Source organism: Rissa tridactyla, chromosome Z, assembly GCF_028500815.1.
Source record: "Rissa tridactyla isolate bRisTri1 chromosome Z, bRisTri1.patW.cur.20221130, whole genome shotgun sequence".
Taxonomy (NCBI): Eukaryota; Metazoa; Chordata; class Aves; order Charadriiformes; family Laridae; genus Rissa; species Rissa tridactyla.
In genome coordinates this window covers 77581259-77595400 of record NC_071497.1, presented here as the reverse complement: position 1 = coordinate 77595400, position 14142 = coordinate 77581259, and the positions used below count along the sequence as shown (strand labels likewise).

Genomic DNA, 14142 nt, shown 5'->3' with positions numbered 1-14142 from the left:
AGGAATAATCAAGCCCCTGGTCCTCTTTGTACTCTCTCAACAGTTTTGATGGCAGTGAGAAAATATACTCGAACTCAGGTTATATGATCGATGTGATCTGCCATAGGACCAAAAGCCCTTTTTCCTTCCTGTGGCATTTTACCTGCCCCAAGAAAATCACAAAAAATTTGCATTTAGTTTCTTAATTCAGATAAAAGTATTTGCTACATCCTCAGTTTTTGGACTTCAAATATTTCTGCTCCAGATTTTCAGACACAGATGTAACTGAAATCTGTAAGATTAAAACACATCAGAAGGTAGTTGTCTTTGTTTTCGCCTGATTAGGATCATCAGCAAAGTTCTGAAGAATTCAGTTTAGCAATCAGACTTGCTAATTGCTTTCAGCAAGCTTTCCCTGATGTCTCAGGTCTGGAGACTAAAACCTACATCCATCTGTAAGCATCATGCAACAGAGGATGTGGCAGTCTTCTACACACACTTCCAACCCTGAGCATGCAGAAAACACTGAGAGCAACAAAGTTCAATCTCACATGCTGTGCCTCTCTATTCCATTGGGTCCTTATCCTTACCTTGGATATCTGTTATCATCTCGGCTGTTCTCTTCAAGCTTATTAGCTGACAATGTTTTTTTAATGCAGACATTTGAGTTGGAGACTTGCAAGGATCAGGTTTTATATTAAATTCAAAATAAATCAGATTCCAGGATTAGCTTTTTGGTTTTTGAAAAAAAAAATATCTTACTGAACTAACAATTCAAGTATTTGATTTTTATACGAGACTTAGGATCTTCTGTTGTCTGCAGTTTGATAGCTCCTTGTACACACTACACACTGTCACCATAGAAAGACAGTAAACTACTAAATTAACGCATCAGCAAATTAGTATTGCTGTCTTTACCTAAGTAATACTTTATGAATTTACACTGATTCTCCAATTAGTTACTAAAGAGTCAATAACTGGCCTCTTCTGTTATAGCCTTCTGTATTAACTGCCACAGTATATGTGCACATACATATATACATGTGCACATATACATACAAAACAAACTGAGTTTTCATTAATTAGTCTTCCATAGGATTTCACAGAATGGCAGGGGTTGGAAGGGACCTCTGGAGATCATCTAGTCCAACCCCCTGCCAGAGCAGGGTCACCTACAGCAGGTTGCACAGGAACGCGTCCAGGGGGGTTTTAAATATCTCCAGAGAAGGAGACTCCACCACCTCTCTGGGCAGCCTGTGCCAGGGCTCTGTCACCCTCAAAAGAAAGAATTTTTTCCTCACATTGAGATGGAATTTCCTGTGTTCCAGCTTGTATCCGTTGCCCCTTCTCCTGTCGCTGGGCACCACTGGGAAGAGTCTGGCCCCATATGCTTGACACCTGCCCTTTAGATACTTATAAGCATTGATGAGATCCCCTCTCAGTCTTCTCTTCTCCAGGCTAAACAGACCCAGGTGTCTCAGCCTTTCCTCATTAGAGAGGTGCTCCATTCCCTTGATCATCTTTGTGGCGCTCCACTGAACTCTCTCCAGCAGTTCCCTGTCTCTCTTGAACCGAGGAGCCCAGAACTGGACACAGTACTCCAGGTGCGGTCTCACCAGAGCAGAGGAGAGGGGGAGGATGACCTCCCTCAACCTGCTGGCCACACTCATATAATGCATCCCAGGATGCCATTGGCCTTCTTGGCCACAAGGGCACATTGCTGGCTCATGGTCAACTTGTTGTCCACCAGGACTCCCAGGTCCCTCTCTGCAGAGCTGCTTTCCAGCAGGTCAGCCCCCAACCCGAACTGGTGCATGGGGTTATTCCTCCCCAGGTGTGGGACCTTACACTTGCCCTTGTTGAATTTCATCAGGTTCCTCTCCACCCAACTCTCCAGCCTGTCCAAGTCTCTCTGTATGGCAGCACAGCCTTTTCTGGTGTCTCAGCCATTCCTCCCAGTTTTGTGTCATCAGCAAACTTGCTGAGGGTACACTCTGTCCCCTCATCCAGGTCATTGATGAGTACCTTGAACGAGACTGGACCCAGTGCTGACCCCTGGGGAACACCGCTAGCTACAGGCCGCCAACTAGACTCTGCGCCACTGATCACAACCCTCTGAGCTCTGCCATTCAGCCAGTTCTCAATCCACCTCATGTCCACTCATCCAACCCACACTTCCTAAGCTTACCTATGAAGATGTTATGGGAGACAGTGCCACTTCAGGAAATCAATATTGCTCTACTGTATTCCAAAGTTATTAAAACTGATAACCAACACCCCTCTTGAAATTATTCTTCTTGTGTGGAATCCCTCTCTGTAATTCATTGTGTTTAGAGATCCTCTCATGGCAACACCTACTGGGAAGACAGTAATATTCCCTCCAATACTAGAAAAATCAAATCTAGACCAGGTCCCTACAAATAAAATACAGTGAAGCACTGTCCTATGACCAAGAAGGGTTTAAATAGCCAAGGTAGTTCCAAGTGGTTTCAAATGCCCTCGTAAAGGTGCTTCCCTAATATGTATAAAGTGCATCCAGTATAAAATTCTGGAAAGGCAAAAGAAAAAAAAAAGATGGAAAGAAAGTTGACTTTACCAGAAACAGCCATAGTATCACTGATCCACGCAATTGAAAATATCCAGTCCTTATGTCCATCCTAAAAGAAAAAAAGACAGATTTTTTTTGTGACATTATACTCTAGAGTAGTCTCAAAGCAGACAAGTATTCTTCACTCAGATTTTTAGTACAAACTCAGGAGAAGAGACCTACATCAAGAACATACATACAAGATTCCAGTATCAAGCTGGAACAGTTTATGTACCTAACAATAATTTCAACTTTTTTTTTTATTTTGAAATGTATAAGTAATAAAGAGCAATTAGCTGATGGAAAAAACAGGTCTCCAACCAAGGGCAAACTGATCTCAATTAAGAACTTAAGATTTTTCCATTTTGAAAGCTTCTGTTAAGTAGCTACATACTTTTATTTCCTCAAATACAAATCGCTACTGTAAAAAGTAACCAAAACCTTATGTTCAAAATGTATGATTAATTCTTCAAGACTATTGCTTCAAGAATCTTTTCTTTAGCAGGTGAGAAACCTATAGGAAAATAAAAGGCCATAAGGCTCTAGTTCTGTTTGAAAAGCTGCAAAGTCACAGCAGCAGGCAAATGACATCAAATCATACAGATCTTCAGAGTTGAGCCTTTCTGCATCTGGTTATCTGCTACTGCACAAACTCTGACCTGACCTCTGCTGTTGTAGTTAACACCTATGTGAAGTCCTGGATCAAAACGGAGAAATGAGAGAGAAGTGCTTACAGGACACCACTACACTCATTTCAGCTTTTTTCTTTTTTTAAGACTGGCTATTTTAAAAAGGTCTCATGATGTTTCAGAAACACAAGCAGTACCAGAGTCTATCAAACTGCCAGAAGTTCTGCCTCTGGATAACATATACATAAGCTTCACTGGAGAAGGGGAAAATCTGAACAACTTGTATCATCTTTTCAATTTCTCAAAAGAGCTTTTTCACTAAAACTAGTTTCAGAGGTCATCACCACAATTAGACTTTAACGTTTAGGATTTTGTTACATTTTCTGTGCTTAAAAGTAATCTGAAGTAGACCTGCATGAGGGTGAGGAAAACAAAATCTAACTCAGAACCCTGAGAATTCGTCTCACATGTTTGTGTACTTACTCATATTTAAAATATCTTGTCAAAAAAGACAACTTAAACAGGAATCTTTTCAAGCTTTCAGAAATGAACTCTCCAATACAAGATGCCCAAATCTTAACCTTGCTCTGACCTTAGGCAATTCAAAGTAGTAATTCTTGTAAGTGACCGAATAAAACTTCCCCAAATACTCCCACTTACATCTCCCACACAGACAGGATCAAGTGTAGGCAGACGATAAATTGCGAGACTGTTGGGGTTGTCTCCACCTGTGGCCAGAAGGGTCCTCGAGGGGTTGAGCTCAATGGCATGAATACCACATCCCTGCTGGTTCACTATGCCAGGTTCACGATCTTTCAGAATAGGAATCTTGGTAATTTGACCAGTCTGGACATCTACTACAAATAACTGGGGGAAAAAACCAGGAGATGTAAGTCATCACTGAACAGACAAGAAAAACAAAACAGTCAAATATCCTGCTTATTTTGAATTGACATTATTTTCAAGTTGGAATCCACAAATGCTGCAAGTATGGCTGAAAAACGCATAAATTCCTTCTCACAACAAGTAAACGAACTTAATTACAGTGGGCTTTATTTCAGTCATCCTATTTGGTTTTCACAGCAATAGAAGACAGAGGAGAGAAATTTGTCATGGGAGATTTCACATTGAATAAAACCCTTGAATCTAAAATTGTTCAATACTATGAAAAAACAATATTGTTTTCCACTTTCCCTGTACAACAGTAAGAAAGAGACCCACCTTGAAACAGCCAGTAAATGCCAGGGGGCTTAGGACAAACCTGCTGCCTCCCAGGTAAGATACTTACCATGATGTTTTGGTTTTGGCAAAGTGATACTTTATACATTTACACAATTGGAGTTTATCTTCTGGTGATACACAAAGAATATTAACTAAATATAGTACTGCCAGTGCGAAAATCTAAAAAAAGATATCTAGCTACATACCTCATCCTGCAAAAAGACTAGAAGTTGGAGCTCTATGTCACTGTCCACTTGGCAGAGAACTCAGTTATAAAGCCTTATAACTCTTCAAATAGACATCATTATACCCAAAGTTATGTCAGTTCAAACGTATACGACCATAGGGTTACAATCTAAACCAGAACAAATGTTTACATTGCCTGCCAAAGTGCACTTCCATTTGGGAGGCTCTTGTGCTGGATCATTTCACAGATGTTGTTCTGAGGGCAGCTGCACTAACAGTCAAAGAACATAAAGGCACAAAGCCCTGTGAGCGAACTCAAGTCAGAAGCAAGGAAATGGAGGTTCTGAAGCTCACTTGGCACTAAAGAAAGTGATGCAGAATCACAGCCTAAGATTATAATTAAATACCACCACCCTTAGGTTTGTTCTTTCTGTAACCAAAGAACAGTGTCTCAAAGCCTCTGGAAAAGAACTGAAGAGAGTAGACAACAACAAAAAACCCCAAGAAAACTCAATGCAATTTAAAAAATACACACCTCAAGGAAATTGTTCTGAAATCCTTGTCAGGCATTTCTGGAAGGACAGAAAAGAAATCTAGAGGTTCTCAGAGAGGAGTTATACGTAGAAGTTGGTTTTGGTGAACTCTCACAGACTGCAGATCTGTTCGTTAATAAGTACCAAAAAACCCAAGAAAATTTAGCAGCATATCTATTATTTTTGATGTACTGAACTAGCAGAATACTAATGTCAAATCAAAACCTAATAAAGTATGGTATGTTAAACTCATTCTGCAGAGAAAGCTGAAATCCATTAATCGCTCTTTGTGCATTGTGTCCAGAATTATGCACCATCTTCAACCTGCAACGGATCTTTCTCTGTAGGCAGCAGTCTTGCACAAAGAGACGACTTCCTACAGGGACTGAATTTTCACGTTTAGTTCTTCATTTTGCTCGGAGGTGTGGTGGTCAGACAACAGCTAAAGCACGGCTGAGTAGGATGGAGGCACTCCCCACTTCTCCCAAGCCTTACAATGCAGTTCACTGCCTGAGACAGCAGGTAAAAACATGATGTACACAGCAGCCCCTCTGCCCTAACCACACCCCTGAAAATTAACACCTGCACGGTAGGATCAGGACTAGTAATTCCCTCTCCTCTCATCCTCCCTTGTCCTTCCCCTATGAGTGCATATCCTCTTTTCCTCAGTATTTCCTTCCAGCAGGAAGGCCCAATTCCTCCTCACCATCCTTCAACTACTGAAAAAAACCCACAAAATCTACAGTTAAGTATCTAAGATGAAGGCTTGCCAGTGTCATCTGCAGGTCCTAAAGCAGATGCTAATTAGGAAAACACACCCACACCTCAGGATGTCCAGAGTCAGGAAAATCATGCTTCAGCTGGAAGAGATTCACACTTCAAAGAGCATATCAACACATATGAAGACTGAAATTAAAACCCCTTCATATTGTCCAGTCTGGCACCACTGTCATCTGTGTTTGATACTGGGTTAATAAAGACTTACTCTAACACAAAATTCCTTCAGCTAAACTCTAAACTAATTGGGCTGAAAAGATAAAGAACTTGGAAACACACAGTGCTGAAGCATCAGACCCTCTCATTTCTGCCCTGGATCTTCAACCTCAACATAATTTTCCTTTAACAAGTTTCCAAATTAAGATATTCTCAGAAGCAGCAATAGGACATATTTCTTGAAGTGCTTTCATCCACTCAAAGCCCACTCTAATCCATCATCAGCCTTTGAATTGCTTTGTCATTTCCTCACTTTTCTCCTCCTGTTGCACAGTATTACCGTAACCAGAGCAGCAACCACTCTTAAGGCAAGAAACTTCGCACAGATAAGGGACTGGCTTTGTAGTTCCAGCTGTAAAGTTCTAAGCAGTAACTTCTCCCTTGCTTGGAAAGTAACTTGGCACACTGTGGGTAGTTTAAAAAGAACCACCACCTCCCTAGAAGAAAATAAGCAAGCACTGTCTGCATATGCTTAGGACTCTTGCATCACCTGGGGCAGGACAGGAAGCCAGAAGCTCGCACTTGCAAGCTGCCACACTGATTGCCAAGAAATCTTCACTGTAAATCCAGCAAACAGAAGCCAGAAGCCAAACAGATACTTCTAAAGCCAAAATGGGAGAAAAGTTAAGAAACAAGATAGGCACCCAGCTAAGAATGCAGAAAATTTGAATACCATTTTAAGACTTTTAAAGATACTACAGTAGATAAAATACAAAGTATCTGTCTGCTTTTGAACAAGTGCATCCAAAACCACAGTATACAATGACATCAATCCGGAGACAAAACAGAAATTGGCCAACTTCTTCCAAGCAACCTGGTACTTTCACCACATCTGCAAATGACTCCAAAGCAGTCTGAACTCTCAGAGTCTTGACAAAGTTATGATTGCTGAACTACACATTTTTTTTTAATTATTTTTTCATGTCAAGCAGGAATAAGAACTTCTTTTCCAGCTACTCATTATACAGAAACTAAAAACCAGCCACAAAAACTTTTTCTGGATGTGGTAAACCTCCACCAGCCTCCAAACAGTGAACTGTGCAGATTTGCCCCTTAATTTTAAGCTTTGCACATAATTTGGTTCTTCCTGCTAATACAATGTATGCATGTCAGACACTACTGTGCCAAATACCTTCACATCCAGGATTTACCAAGCCAGGACTGCTTTGGCCATCTGCCAGAAGTCCAAGGACCACACTGTGTCCATGAGAAATGGAGCAGACTAAACTATTGTGTTCTCTGCAGGACAACCTTGTTCTAACAACAAAACAAGCTGGATGACAAGACAGAAAGAAATTAATCTTTTTTTTTTCCCCTAAAGCAATTCAGATGTACAGCTTGCAACAGTGCTATCACTCAAGGATCACGGCAGACAGGCATGGCTAGGTACTACAGTTGTCACAGCCGTGAATCTTTATGATCTGGCCCTACTTTTCACACCCTATGAGATAACTAACTAGCTATATGCTTACTTTTCTTTTGGTTTGCAGAAGTGCTGAGAAGTCATTTGGCAAATGGCTCCCATACAATTACTATGTGGCTGTCCCCTTTTCAAATTGCTTAGGATCAAGTTAATCAAGAAACTGCCTCACTTCAGTGAACGAGGTACTTCATTAATCAATTTGGCAAAAGTAAAGACTGTGGCAGGGAATTGAGTATCCGAGCACCAGAGTCCGAACTACAAAATCCATCCTTCTCTTGTACACAACACTGAGAGCAGAAGAGCTTGCCAGGCTCTTCGGTCAAGTTCACTTCCTTTTTTTTGACCTGCCTTTCGGAGACAACAGTTAATGGGGAAAAAAAACCAAAACAACCAAAGTTACCAATTCATTAAATATAAGTGCCCTTCCAATGCATCTTTAACTGAAAGCACTGACTTTATATAGCAAGATTAAAGGACAGACCTATGAAATGCCATTTCAAAGCAGCACGTAGACTCTCATGTCCTCTGCTGCACACAGAACAGCAGACGGAACAGGCACCACTATCTTTCAGTTGATTCTACAAATCAGTTAGAACAAAGACAAAGGGTGCCACCCTGAGACACAGCATGTTTTTATTACAAAAGCAAGACGGATGTCGATTTACAAGGCACAAAGAACATGCATGAAAGACTGCTTATTCTTCACTCAAGAAGTGCGCATGATACGCCCTGCGCCCCAGCTTTTCACATATTGCTCTCAGAAATCACACACAAATTCCTGCCATTCACACTAACATTTGAAAGAAACCCAAGATAAACACATTGCTTTGCTAAAAATAGTCACTAAGAGAGAATCAATCGCAATGAAATTTCACAATTGGCTTAAGCCAATCTTTGAGAATCCACGTGCTTCTTCCTCACCAACCCAAACCGTCTCACCACCCTTGAGACGGCAGCTAGTGCTCAGGTAGCTGTGAGGTCAGCTGCGTCGTGTCTCTGCCTTTGGTGGACACTGACCCCAGAAGAGAGCCCTCCTGGACACAAAGCAGCAAGCTGATCCAGCTGACTCCGCAGCCACGCACACATCAGTGCCAGTAACAACGAGCAGGTGGGAACACCCTGTTCTGCAACAGCTCAACTCCAGACCAGATGAAACTGGTCAAAAAAATTTCACCCTCAGTCAAGTTGGAAAATGACATCATTGTTCTCCTTCAAATTTGTTTCTGGGTAACAGAACAACAAAACCAAGACAATGCTTACAGTGTCATTCCACCAATACCATTGCTGCTCACACCGAGTAGCACGGTTTAATTTTTCCCCAGTTCTCAGTCTTGGTTTTTATTCCAATTGTAAGCATCTCCTTTAACACGTTCATAAAATGCTTGGCATAAGGTTATTCGTTCTACAGCAACACAGATTTACTAATATATGCTAAGCCCCAGAGAAACGTGGACTTTTAAAGACTAAGCTATCGAACTGGTACGTCTGCTTTCCAGGGGAGGTCAGAACATGCACTAATCTTAGCACAACACCTACTCACAGGTTGTGCAGTACAGGCGATGCAAGTGGGTAACGGCCTCACACATCCTCCTTGAAGGGTCCAAAGAGAAACAACACAGAATATAAAGAAAACATCTTACAAGCGAGCAGCGGTAAAAGCAGCCAGCAAGTTGACCAACTCTGAATTCACATTTCCAGAGACGAGACCATGCAATCAGGCACTCCACCTTGCTATCAAATTCTGAAGCACTACTAGCTAATGGGCACACACTTTGATGTCATTGAATCTGTTCGCTGCAAAAATCACATTTGTCAGTTTTTATTTGTGCCTTGCCCTCCCTGTTTAATTTCAGGAGGCTGTCAGACAGTTAACACATGTCGACAGATGGCAAAGGATGCAGAAGTGAGAGACTTTGCCTGCTAAAGGGCATCTCTACCACCCACATCATACCTGGCACAGAAGCTACCAGGCTCTGAGGACAGACAGAAATACAAATACTCTTGAAACAAGACACAATACTTGGCTATTGTTGTGGTTCAGGCTGGGCAGGACACTAAGCTAAGGACAGATGCTCCCTTTAACCTCTCTCTCTCCCTTCCCAGAAGAGAAGGTGACTGGTATCTACTTGGGATGTTTCAAAAAACAGATTTGCTACTTAGGCATTTTAATATTGCCTTGCACTGTGTATAAACCCAGCATACCTCTGTGGAATCAGGGACTGTTGGGTTAGTACAGCACAGTAATGAATAACCCAGCAGAATACAAAAATATATTTAAAAGGAAATGTAAGCTTTAAGAAAGTAAGTGAATAAATTTCTGCAAAGAGGAATTTCTTAATGGTCTATCAATAGGAAGGAAGTTTTGAAGAACAAGTTTATATGATTACTCAGATTTTGCAGACTTTAAAAAAGAAAAAGATTCTTTGCACTTTTCTTCAATTTTATTAGAAGCTAGTGCAGCTTGGAAAGAAATGGTGGAAGAGAGAGAGAACCTCCTACCAGAGACAGAAAACATGTGTCAGCCAAACAACATTTAGGTCAGTCCAGACTTGGAGGAAAAGGTAAAGATGGGGAGGGTGGAACCAGTGACTGTGGGTTTTAGAAGAAGTCTGCGGGTGGTTCCCCCCAGCTAACATTGGAGAGCATATAAATACTAAATTAAGTGCAATAAAGCTTTAGGCAATTCGACATCACATACGAGCAGCTTGTCTCTTGGATATCTTCTTTAAAAAGGTTAAGAAACTAACTAAGGAGTGAGAGATTAATTTCGTCTTGCCTTTTTAATATCAAACACACAAGAAGAGCCTGGATGATTTTATTCCTGCTGTTAGATTTGAATTCTGTGTGGAGGTGGCATGGTTTGGACTGGACTGTCCACTGAGTGAATGACAGATGCTCTCCTTAACCCCTCTCCCTTCAGAGAATGAGAGAAGAATGAAAGAGAGAGACTGACTTACAGATTGAAGGAGAAACTAAACCACTTTAATGAAACATTAATAATAAAAAGAAAATATAATAATATCAAAAAAGAAAATAATGAAATATATACTCTATATGCAAAACCAACATCAAGCTCCCAGGATGATGATCATGTCACCAGCAGGCACTGGGCAAGTCCTAGACTGAACTTGGCAATGGAGGGGAGCTGAATTCTGAAACTGGATTCAGGAATGCATGGATCGGGATCAAAGGCAGACGTACAGATAGAGTCCTCCTCAGACACCAGCCATTGAAGAAAGAGGCTGACCCCTTTGATCCCTCAGCTTTTATAGTGAACATGATGCCAATGGGAATGGAATACTCTGTTGGTCAGTTTTGGGTCATCTGTCATGTCTGCTTCTCCCCACAGATACGACCCCTCTGTACACTTCTGCTTCCAACCTTCCAACTTGGGACATAACAAAATTAGCTGACCTTGGTTATTATAGCAGTAAGTACAAGAAGGAGCCTCTCTGCATACCATTCCTTGGCATTGACTATAACCCTCAGATGTTATCACTCCAGAAGCAGACACTGTCTGAAAAAATACATCATTAATTTCAAAAAGTGTAGTTCGTTAGAAGAGGCTTAACTGAAAAGTAAAATCGATTCTGTAAGAAAATTGTTTCTGTTCTACCTCAAACCAGGACATCTATTTACTTACAAGCCACTGAAAAAAGGTGAACACAAGTGCCAATTACAGGCATCAGAGGTTTATTTACACTGAGTTTTGGTCACTGTTCAGTGGACTTTGAGTAGAGTCACAAACTGCAGGAGGATGACTTCTCATTCCCTCCTTGGGATCAGAAGCGAGCGGTCTTCTTGATTTTTCATTACATGTGCAAAGCCAGAAGACATGTTAAACTGCAAAGCAAGTGGAAATCAGTTCCCCCACAGAGTCCATATTCAGATGGAAGAGTAACTGTGCATTGTATTCTCACACAGGACTAGAAGACAAGGTTATAATTGTATGAGATGCACAGAACAGACATGGAATCTCTTGAACAAATTAAAAGTCTCTAAGAAGAAACAAGAGCTGTCAGTTTACAGCAGGGCAGAAAAGGTATCAGCTAGCATTCCAAAACCAACCCATTCCTACCTTGGAAAAGCCACCTGAGAAAACAGAAGAGAGCATTCTGTAAGGAAGTTTTTAAAGATGAATACATCTGTCAGGCCTGCCAGGGGAAAAAAAAAAAAAGCAAGCAAAAATATTGGATTCCAGACAACTACATTCTCAAGCAACTGGAAACTAATAAGCTTTGTGTATTTAGGGAATGATTTACAGCTTTTGTATTTTTTCATCCTTAACTTCATAATTACCAAGAGAATTTTGTCCTGAACACATACACAGAACTAAGGAAATAAAAGAAGCTGCAAAATGATTACTGGAACTTCTTTTTAGAAGCTGCTTTGTTCTTCATCTTCATTAAGGGAGAAGCTGCTGCCCAAGCATTCCCACACCACCCAAGGACTCGCGCACACACACCACCCAGGTCTGTCACTGCTTGGGCCAGGGTCCCTTTCCAGCAGGCGACTCCAGCCAGCTGATGGGTGCCCCTTCCCACTCCACACACACACACACACTCTCAGGCACGTTCCCTCCTCCTTCAGGCTGAACCCTAAGTTTCCTGCAGCAGAGTCTCAGGTGTCAGATTTAGTAAAAATATGTAATTTAACTGAAAGGTACAGCACCAGGGTCCGCCCAGGCTGGGTGCCTCCAGAGAGGGACACCGAACAAAGAAATCCCTGTGCAACCCTTGTGACCTACACACTGGCCCCTCCCATACTGTTCACAAGTCTTTTAGCCCGATGATGACTTTTGGTCTGGGGTCTTTTAACACCTTATTGGATTTTTTCTTCTGTGTCCAGGCAGGCAGCCATTGACTGCTCTTATCTGATTGACTTGCAGTCTCTGCTGAGGGTTGACGCCTCCTTATCTTCTGGTTTACACTTCTTGTAGGACTGTGCTGGCTGGCAGAACACAGAGAACTGAAAAGTCACAGACTTAGGGAAAACACAACTAAAACATGAGTATGTTATCAATATTTTTGTTATACCAAAAGACTAAACACAGCGCTGTACTTAATTTTTTACTAAAAACAAAATTAACTGTATTGCAACGTAAAGGCTTCAGCAAACGTAGCCACTCATGCTAAGCAAAGCTAGGCAAACAGCACAAAAATCACACCATATTATAAACCTAAGCTTGTCTCCTACATAAATCCCAAAGTTTCTCTAAGAAGCCCGAACAGAAGACGCCGATTACAGACAGTATCTTCTTCTGGGACTTCACAGTATCAGCCTTTGGTAACTTAGATACCGTGGTGACACACCCTAAATGTCTGCACCTCTCAGAGGTTTGCCTGCTCATTCATTTGAATTTGAAAAACATTAAGAAGGCCAGAGCATACAAGATCTAGGAGATTCTTGCAAACATGAAGCCTGCCACAGAATAGCCCAGGTGATTGTGTTTGAGTTTTTAGACACTTGAATGCTTGTATAGGTTCCATAATTCTAAAGGTATCTGAAAAAGCACACACCTTTAGGAAACCCAAGTATTTGATTTACAGCTAGCCAACTGTGAACACCAGGATCCACTGGAGAACAATAAAGTTATTTCATACGCACAATCATACCCAGGGATATTTTTAAGGATAAAAAGTTACCCCAAATAACTAAACATATTGTAGTCCTCATTAAAAATGAGCAATTGACAGGGAGCTCCATGTTCTCTTCAGTGCTTATAGTGACTAGCACTGTCCAGTGATTAAACCCAAATCTACCTCCTCTGTGACAGGAGCGTATTTTTGTTTTGTTATTAAAAATAGTGAATCCTTCTGACACAGCATAGCCAAGGGCAATTTATAAATTAAATGCTAGAAGTTCTCAGTGCCACATTCAAGCTTTGATTAAAATAACTGCTATGGTTTATATTTTTCTGTGGCATTAACTTTAATTATGTGCAACTCCAATGCAGCAAACACCATTCAAGTCAACCAAGTTATTTTAGATTTACTCCCAACTTAAATGCCACAACTTCAGCATATGAGAATCGGCAAAGGGATTCTTCTTTATTAGGTTGCTTACTCAGGACATGAGAAAGAAAACCTCGTAATTAGAGCGTAGAGTTTAACACTCTACTTGTTGAAATGAGAACACAAAGCAACCAAGCTAAAGCTACTACAGTATTCATAATTCATATATAATCTTTCACAATGCTAAAGTGACTTCTTTTGTAATCGTGGTACTTTGCTTAATAAAAGACAAGGTCCATCTGGGACATTAAGGCTAGCTGTGGAAGCATCCACTTCATTGCAGCATATGCAGTGGGAAAAACAATATGGTTGAATCCCTCTACAGTTCTGCAATTCTTTGGTCCCAAACAACTTTCTGCAAGGTTGTGTTAACAACACACTTGCCCATTTATCTTCACTGCAGTAGCACTGGGACTATATTAGTTACAGAACACAGCAAAACTGTTGCAGCTCTGTAAAACATGCAGTCATCTTGCTAGAGTAAGCATGACTTTTGAGAGCTTGTCTTTCAGCAGGAGTTGGACTCCCGTAAGCTGTTCCACGAACAGTGCTGGCTGCTGACCGGCCGAGACGATTA

The 14142-nt window shown here is 41.2% G+C and overlaps 1 protein-coding gene across 3 annotated transcripts in view; it reads right to left on the bottom strand.

Annotated features, from left to right (window-relative positions):
- Window positions 1-14142, bottom strand: part of DCAF12 (DDB1 and CUL4 associated factor 12) — a 35259-nt gene that overhangs the window by 18609 nt on the left and 2508 nt on the right. For all 3 annotated transcript variants that reach the window (XR_008463705.1, XM_054184906.1, XM_054184905.1), the window contains exons 3-4: window positions 3856-4062; window positions 2576-2636 (exon numbers count right to left, since the gene is read on the bottom strand). Coding sequence is in view for 2 of the 3 variants with exons in the window: in XM_054184906.1 (XP_054040881.1) it covers window positions 2576-2636; window positions 3856-4062 (268 nt within the window). In the remaining variant the exon portion in view is untranslated. The remainder of the gene's footprint in view (window positions 1-2575; window positions 2637-3855; window positions 4063-14142) is intronic.